Genomic DNA, 9,583 nt, shown 5'->3' with positions numbered 1-9,583 from the left:
GAAGGCAGAACCTAGGACCAGGATGCATGATTGGATAGGGTATGATGGCATGGTATATAGTTCCCATCTTGGATTCCCTTCTTGTGGAAAACATAGGATTCATGCACGCATTGCATAAAGAGGAAAAAGGAGAACAGAAACAAAGGTTAGAAGGACAAAAAAAAACTAAGCTGTTCAAAAAGAAAGGCAACTTTCTTTTTGAGTAAGTTCTAACTTAGGCTCATGAGTAATTTTTAGCTTCCATGTTAACAGTTGCATATTAAGTATACTGAGTACGGCATAGGATGAAAATATAGTGGCCGCGCCTCTGTAGTCTTTAATATTCTCGTGTGCGGTTCTCCTGCATGTTTTCAAGAAAGAAAAAAGTGTCAATTGAACTCAGATTTGTTTGGATTGGACTGAATAAAGTGAAACGTTTTCCAAACCTAATTAAGAATCTTATAAACGATCTTGACCAACTATTCAAGTTAAAAACAACTATGCTTCAGTTTCTAATTTGTGTCTGCCCAAAGTGAAATTTACTGAAGCAAACATAATCAATGAAATTTTTTGAAATTCTAGTTGACATCACATATGATTTGGACGGCTCAAACTAAATGGTGAGTGGTCAATTCATATAAAGCATTTAGTTGTTAATTATCGTTAGAGGCTTCGGTAGATGAGTGACCACCATAGTATGCATAGATGAGACGCATGTGAAAGTGACAATAATAAAACCTAGAAAAATCCCGAGAAGACTACTAGGTCGTCCTCATGGATTCATGAGCTCGTCCCATATATTAAAAACATCCACTAACAGATAGGCATTCTGATCTCGTACACCACTAATAAAGTGTATATAGTCAATGAGTCCCCAGCTAGCTGACTTAGTAATACATATTATTTATGGCATTACGGAAACAAGTTGTTAGGACTTATATGAGATATTGGAAACTGTAGAAAGATAGAAAGGATCAGAACACAATGTTAACTTAATATCACTTCTAACTTTTATATAGAGCCTATCTAGTGCAAGATAGTGACTGAACAAACCACATTGATTTGCTCCGGTGCTCTTAGAGACAATCCCTCTATTGACAATCATAATAGATACTAACACAATCATTGAAGTGTAACTTTCATCACCAAGTTCAATAGTAGAATATATATTAATGTCTAGTAAGCAACAATACCTAACTATTTACAATTTAAAATGGTACCAATGAAATTGATATTTCCACGAAGAATAACATGGTTTCACAAAGTTCCCATGTTTAAAGCAAAAAGGCTCCCAACCAAAGCATGTTCCAAGTATTTAAGATCCAACTAATTATTACTATTTTAAGTTTAATTTGACCTTTTTACGTACCCTTGGTGGTGCCAATATTATATCCGAGAAAGATTGACACAATTACTTTGAATTAATTTAATAATATGCATAAACTACTTTGTAGTAATAATCTACATTTTCCTGTCACTGTTATGAATATATATGGAAATGTTAGCTCAGCCTGCCATCTTATTTTCTCAGGTGTAAGCCTTTTTCTACTTGAAGGAAATAGTCAATGAATATCGTGACATTCCCGGCATCAGCTCAAAAGAGGAAAAGCACGAAATCGGCAATATATAAACACCTCATACCACACATGTGGAGACTGGAGCGGCAGGTTCTAGTGATACAGCAAAAAAATAAGGAATGCCAACATACCCCCCCCCCCCCCCCCCCCCCCCCCCAACTTTTTTCAACTCACAAAATGCACCACCAAGAGTTAAAAAAGAGGACAATAAGAAACCCAGAAAAAAAGCTGTCCTATATATACCCTACCACCATAACCAAACCAAGATCACACACACACACTGACATTGTGCCATCATCCCACAATTTGGCAATACCCCTGAACCCAAACACACGACACAATTCGTGTATGGAAGACCACGGCGGCCACCCTTTGCTCCACGGCGGCCACCAGCTCCAGCCCCCAGCTGGCGCCGCCACGCTTGCCTACGCGTGGGACTACACGGCCGGCGCTCCGTTCGACGACCACGACTCCTCCGGCGGCGGTGGCGGCCAGCAGCTGGACTCCTATGCCCTGTCGACGGCGTCGGAACTCCGGCGGGCGCTGGTTCGCGCGCTGGCGGAGCTCGACGCCTCGCGCGCCGCGCACCAGGCGGAGCTCCGGCGCATGGAGACCGAGGCCGCGCGGCTCGCCGCGCTCGTGGCGTCCGCGGCCGCCGAGCGGGACCAGCTCCGGCGACACTGCCACTCCCTCCTGCTCCTACTCCACCACCAGGCCCAGGCGGCGGCGCCTACGCCGAGCCTCCACGCCGGCGTTCTCGGAGGAGGCGCCGCCGCCGCCGCCGTCACGGACGAGCACGCGCCGGACGCCGCGGCCGGCGTCGACGATACCGAGCTGGAAATGGCGCTCGCGCGGCGGCTGCCCGAGAAGGGGCGCCTGGTTGAGGCCGTGGTGTCGGCCGGGCCACTGCTCCAGACGCTACTCCTCGCCGGGCCCCTCCCGAGGTGGCGCCACCCGCCCCCGGCCGCGCCGGCCGACATCCCGCCGTTCAACCCCGGACACCAGAGCCCTCACAAGACAGACGGCTCCAACTCCTCGTCGGCCTCGGCAGGCTCATCGTCGCCGGAGAGCAATTGCAGCGGTGGGCCTCCGCCGCCGGCGGCGCACGCGCTTCCGTCGTTTCACATGAGCCCCTTCTGCATGTAGCTGCACGCGTGCACGGCCCCTGCTTCGGGGGGACGGGTACATCCATCACACATCATGCCATGATTGACATGAGGGGCTTAATCAGTTAATTGTCATTATTAGTGGTGGCTTAAGTGTGGAATAATTATCGTTGGGTCCTCTAAACTTTGAGTCCTTGTCTGCTTGGACCCTTCGGACCAGCGACACGTGGCATTATTCACGGAACAATTGTTCTGGTCTGCCACGGGTCGTGTGGTCTGAAAGGTCCAAGCAATGTTGAAGTCAGGAGAGGGTCTTGTTCATATTGTAATATATGGTCCACTTTTGGTTAAGTGTTGGTGATTAGTCGGTGCTTGTGAGTTTCCTCGCTTTGTCTAATGATGAAAAGTGCGCAAAGGGATTGGGGGTATGCATGCAAGACAGGCACATGCATGCCATAAGTAGATCAGTGCAGTAGGCCAGCACCTAGTGTGTTGTGGTGTCCCCCAATTTGTAAGATTGGTTGGTTCATGCATAAGCATGAATACCAATGTAAGGAAAATGACCTCATTATGCTATAGTATGTGATTTTTTTAATTGTGTGACAACATAACCTATCAATGAGACTAACAAATTTGTGAGCTCAAATTTGTAGAATTTCTAGGTCCAATGGATTGAGTCCAAATCACTGTTAAGGTGTCTAAATCATAATGAAAATCCAGAGAGAATATATTTGAGGTATCCAAATGATAGCCATGACGAATTGGAAAACTACAACTGAAAAGAGTCGACCGGTTAAACCGATGCAACGAAAAAACAATGGGTTGATGCACTGATGAAGTGCAACGTTGATCAAGAGTAGTGAATGTCAGTAGCACTGGTTGAACCGACACTACAAGGGCTTAAGTGTCGATGCATTGCTGAGGCGACATGACGGTGCAATCAGAAGCATTGGTGCAATGGTGCTGGCATTGTCCAGAGAGCGTGTCAAGCAGTAGGAGAACAAGTCTTTAGCACCGGTTAAACTGACGGGGTCCGTACAAGGCGTCAGTGCAATGAAGTTAGTTGAAGTAGGTGGATGGAGTTCAACGGCCAGTGCAACGGCTAGTAGCAGGCTAAGTATGACCGGTTAAATCGATGGCTATTACCGGTTTAACCAACATATTCTGCTTTTTGGCAGAACGGCTATGTGTTGCCCTCTAGCCTATGTATAGGCCTCTCCTCGGGTTATTTGAGGTTACTGGAGTCAAGAGGAACCCCATACACACTGAAGAAGACATCCAATCCACCTTTGAGCTTAATTAGTGATCACATCGTTAGGACTTAGCACACTCCATGAGAGTGTTACTGCTAGGTTAGCTCTTGAGAGAGTGAGAGCAAGGTGTTTCTACCTTGTGGTTGGTTCTAGAGTGAACCACACTTGTATTCAAGGTGTGCTGCCCCTTGGACTCTTGGAGACACGCCGGCAAGTCTTCAATCCTCCAACTTGGTGTGGAGCGGCATTGACGATCGTGTGCAGGGGACGTGGAGACCCCATCCTTCATGGAGAAGCTTCTTAGTGGAAAGTGGGATCAAGGTGACCGGAGAACTTGGAGTGAGCCTTGGTCGCCTAGCCTTTGTGGAGAATCAAGGGGTCCCCGGAACAGATTTGGTTGTCGAGAAGCGATACTCTTGTTGAGTGATTCAACAATATGGACTAGGGGTGGCTTAATGCCTACCGATATCATAGGATAAACCCTTGCGTCAAGAGGTTGCTTTCCCTCATCCCCTCCTTTATATTTCCACATTTCATATTTGCATCTTGTGTGCCTTTATATTCTTAGAGGACCACCAAGTTAGGATTTGCTATAAGTTGCAAAATCTATTTTGGGTTGAGAGTTTCACACTAGATGAACTGTAGTTGCACATCAAGATAGTATGTTTTAGTTTATATTTTTGTCCATTTTAGTTGGAGCTATTGGTTAAAGTTTTAAATTTGCCTAATTCACCCCTCCCTCTCTTAAACTACGAGCACTGATTCCTTTCGACTACACCGAGGGTGGATTATACTGAGCTGGTGTAAAGAGGTTTCAATTTATTTGTGCTGTTATGTCTAATTAGTTTGATTATGTTCTTCTAGAAGGTCGCTGTGGGAGTTGAGAGAGAAGTGGCAGCCAATACAGAGTGGGCTGGGTCAGTCAAGGTGGGAACCATGGCGGAAGGTAGATGACCTGATTGCTGACAGCTGATGAAATTGTAGACATAATAAGGATATTTTTTTTCTTATGGTTCATTGAACATCTTTTGAATCACTCAGATGGGTTTCTTACTTTCTAGTGATCATCAGCTGGCACAGTCTCGTGGAAGCGTGTAGAGAGCGTACGTGCTTTGCTTTCACTGAGCCAGTACACGTGCGTGTATCTGCTTTAAATTAGCCTCTGATGCCGGCAAAGCTGCTAGTTATCTGCTTTAATTTAGTACCGCTCCTTAATAGGCAAATCCTATAACAAATTAGTTTAATACAATGATATGCAGGTCTTCCGCGTATTTAGAGAAAAGTAAGCGCATGTACTGTTATCTAATGCTTGAGAGAGAAACATCTTGAAAGTGATCGGGTGCTCTAGCCTAAGAGGGGGAGGGGGTGAATTAGGCACTAATAAAAACTTAGACCTATGGCTCCAACTAGTTTGCACAAAACTTAAACTAAACCAAGCTATCTAGATGTGCAACTAGGTTGTTCTAGTGTGAAACCCCTATCCCAAAAGAATTATGCACCCTATAGCCTTTCCTAACAAGAAACTACTCTATGAAAGTAAAGGCACAAAGGTTGCAAGTAATAAATGCGGAAGCTTAAAGAGCGGGATAGGAGATAGCAAACTCTTGACGCGGGTGTTTATCCCGTGGTTCGGTTAGCCACAAAGGCACACCTACATCCACGTTGTTGTAGCACTCACTAAGAGTATTGCTACTAGGCCACCAAGTCTCTTCCGTGAACACAATCACGGTCACCTTGTACCTGGGTTCCACTAAGGAGCTTCTCCACAAAGGATGGGGGTCTCCACGTCCCCGCACAAAGATGTCGTCGCCGCTCCACACCAAATCAGAGGGTCGATGACGTTGCCGGCGAGCTTCACGCTCCAAGGTGCCGGCGCACCAAGCTCTTGTTTTGGTTCACTAGAGAACCACAGCACAAAGGCTCAAGGCCTTGCAATCACACTCACTAAGAGCTAACCTTTACACAACACTCTCAATGTGTGCTAAGGGCTAAGGATATAATCTTGATGCTTTTGTATGGCTTGGAGATGTTCTTGGGTGTGTGTGGGATGTCTAGCAACTCCATCAATCTTCAAATGGCCGGGGTGAGGCGTATATATAGGCCACCAAGTCTTGTAGCCGTTGCTCCAACGGTCAGCTGAAAATCTGCGTATCACCGGAAGAACCGATGCCTCTGGCTGAGGTAGCGTCGGTTCTTCCGGTCACTCATAACCCGAAGTAGCCGTTGAACTCCTGATAGCTGACGCAGTGCTCACCGGTTGAACCGATGTTTTATGCGTCGGTTCTTCCGGTGCTTCATGCGTCGGTTCTTCCGGTGCTTCAGACCGAAGAGCTTTTCTTTTCTTTCTCTTTGTCATCACTTGAACCTAAACGCCTGAAAATGGTCATATTAACAATCATATTAGTTCAAGTGTTGTGTTGTTATTCGATCACCAAAATCACTCGAAATGGCATAAAAGGTGTCATGTTCCTTACACATCTTAAACTAGCTTAAAATGTGTGCTCATGCTTTACATTACATCGCTTTAATTAGTGCAAGTCATCACCTGTAGCTGGTCGACCATACATTTAGCAGGGCACCTTTACTACAGTCACAACTGTGATTCATTTTGAATGGAGTGGCAGCATCTGATTGATGGCCTTTTGGGACCCAACATTTTTCACACCGTCTGAACATTTTAAAGCTGAAGCAGGCTTTGCCTCCTGTTTCGTCAGGCTCTGTCCACCAAAACGCCCGTTGGGCCATGCATTTGTCTGACAGAATGTGTGCGCCTCACTCTGCTAGCGGGGACTGTACACGATCCAGCTGCAACTTGATAACGAATCGACATGTCGTATTTCTCGTTGTACAACCACTCAAACCAAGCAGTTAGTATGCAGTGTTCAAACAACCATACATGTAGCTAGGAACTCATAGTACACCGGTATGCTGATAGTAGTGGATCTAGCACAGGTATCAGCCTTGTTTGGAAAGAGGGAATTTAACATTAGGAAGCTCAAGTTCAGTATGGTTCTGCAAATCTTGTAAGGTTGAAATAGAGCCTCAAGGATATTTCAGAGCACATAGCACAACCAAATTAAACTTGCATATATGGCACAAGTCCTTTAGCATGGAAAGTGTGAGAAAATGAGTTCCACTAGTTGCACCCATCACATGGGCGCAAGCCGCCTCTCTAGATGTTGTGGCGCTACCACGGGATCATTCACACGTCCTGGACTACAGGGGAAAAAGTACAAAGTGTATGTAGTCTCTGGATATGGAGTATTATCCTTTTGAAGTAGTCTTGGACTTTGCTACGGCTCCACCCAATGTGCAGAACATGTGTATGCATGGTGCATGCTCTTTTGTTGCTTCAAGATATCTTTGAATACCACATAATAGACCTCTATGTGCATTACAACTCCTCCAACATTTTCCTTACAGAAGAAAAGGGGACACCCTCATTGATAGGATTGCTTTATCTCAAAGATATGATAAATGTGTACCTTCATGCGCAAGAGATATGTTGCACCTATATATTGTGACACGGAAAAAACTACTAAATTGCCGAGTGATAGTGCGCTGGTAGCAACTCAAATTGTTTATATCGATAATTGTTCAACAGACGTTGTAGAAGTACTCGTACAACATGATAATAACATGATAATAGCTCGATAGTTGTTGACACTAATGGTGTGCTACAAAACCCCCCATGGTCCAAGTGTAATTGAAAACTATGGAAGAATATCAACAATGTTGTCTAGATTCTCCTTGCTATGGAATGCCAATCCTTACGCTCATATGGAGTGATTGATGGGTAGTTAACATTGAACCATCACACATAGTTGTTTCCCACAAGCAATATATGCAAATGGTGCGTGATGGATGCCCTACTCTCGACACGTACCTCCTACACTATTGGTGGTCATCGTATTATTTATGCATATGCAATTCATAATATCACACTTTCAATACTGGCAAAGTGGTTGATGCACAACCCACATCTCATATCTTACGGGACCACAAGGTCCACTATAAATTTGTAGTGCTCGGATTAAGCTTACCCTTACTTTTCCCATATAGAATCATATGTGAAGAGACAAACATGACACTATGCTCCAAATGGTGTCATAGGTGTCATGTGAGTAGCAACACTCCACATGCAAGCCATGGCTGATCCATCCTGCACAATGCACGATGAACTACCAGCCTCCATCTTCCCTTCATCCCTTGGCCTCTTTTGGACAGGTCCATGGCATCAAGGGAGCATATTGCTACACTTCCAAACAAATGTGTATCTACAAATGAACTCTATAACTCCATAACAACAGTTTTGCTGTTTATGAAACACTGTTTCCATCACATCTGAGGTGAAAAAAGGGGGAGCAGCATGGTGAGGGATTGACTGGCGATGCTCTAGGTCCATAGATAGCAATGAGAGCTACCCTTGCTTTTCTAAAAGAAAGAAGAGGAAGAGGTGGAAGAGGATGCCGTAGTATAAATCTTTCAATCATAGGAGCAGGGGCTACATAATTTTATACAATAGGCACTTCTTTCTGTCTCAGTCTGCAATCACTGCTTCCCCTGTCTCTGTCCTTGGCTGCCCAACTTTATCTTGAATTTCTGAGTATTTGTTTGCCATCAAAGAAAGCAAGATTTCGTAATCAAGTGCTGCAAGACTGCAGCACTGTGTGCATGGTACGTGGATGGGCTGGATATCATCTTGTTAATTATCCGTATCTTTATTTTTCATCGGGAAAAAATATTCTAACGAAGATAACAATTCTAATATAATACACACTAGCAAGGAGGCACTTGAACCTGAGTAAAAGAGCATGTAAGAGCATAATATATCACAAATAATAATGTTATCCATACCCCTTTTTGTTATGAATCCATATCCCACTTGAGGAAACATGACCCTTTTTTCTGTGAAAAAAGAACTGCTTTCCATTTGAACAATGAAAGAAACTGGTATGACCATGCAAAAACCATTGTAGCTGTTCAAATAATGTTGTGATTTGTAACCTCTTATGACAAATAGATTCGACCTGTGTCATTATGCTTATGTATTCCAACCCATTTTAGTAAATGTATACTCCACAAAATTTGTTCTATGCATAACATTTTAAACCATTTTTTTGTTTGCTCATTTATGTATTTACAGCTTTCACTACAAATAAACAACAAGCTTATTTTCTCTCAAGAGAATTTCACTTGTAACGACACCCCCTGAAATCTGTAGTAAGGGAATGCCTTAATAGTAAGGGAATATCCACTTTAACTGGATTTAGTGGCTGAAATTTTAATGGAAATATATATATATATATATATATATATATATATATATATATATATATATATATATATATATATATATATATATATATATATATATATATATATATATATATGACGTTCCAAATTAGTTCTGATGGATTTTTTTCTATATTTTAGTAACAAAAAATCGTAGCATGATAGTGTAAATTACAAAATTGCATACTACATATGTATGGTTTGAACATGACGTGGTTGGGCGATGCAAAGGGAAATATTGTTTGTTGGGCGTCTGAGACGTGGAGAGAAAAAAGAACACCTGATTGGCGTCCTGTCACGTACTGTCTTCGTGGAAGAAATAAAAAGGACACCAGTGTTGCGTGGCCAGTGTGCAGAGCAGCTGAGAAGCACA

The 9,583-nt window shown here is 43.7% G+C and overlaps 1 protein-coding gene across 1 annotated transcript; it reads left to right on the top strand.

The window, feature by feature from the left end:
* Positions 1-1,805: 1,805 nt before the first annotated feature.
* Positions 1,806-3,240, top strand: LOC120683815. The gene has a single exon (XM_039965906.1). It carries the CDS (start codon positions 1,905-1,907, stop codon positions 2,700-2,702), a length of 798 nt encoding a protein of 265 aa, XP_039821840.1. The 5' UTR covers positions 1,806-1,904; the 3' UTR covers positions 2,703-3,240.
* Positions 3,241-9,583: the final 6,343 nt, after the last annotated feature.

The sequence above is a fragment of the Panicum virgatum genome, chromosome 7N, assembly GCF_016808335.1.
Source record: "Panicum virgatum strain AP13 chromosome 7N, P.virgatum_v5, whole genome shotgun sequence".
NCBI classification, from domain to species: domain Eukaryota; kingdom Viridiplantae; phylum Streptophyta; class Magnoliopsida; order Poales; family Poaceae; genus Panicum; species Panicum virgatum.
This window is presented reverse-complemented; position numbering and strand designations above follow the sequence as displayed.

Excerpts from the sequence above, each read along its gene's own strand:
- LOC120683815 (XM_039965906.1), top strand. The coding sequence starts at position 1,905 with ATGGAAGACCACGGCGGCCACCCTTTGCTCCACGGCGGCCACCAGCTC.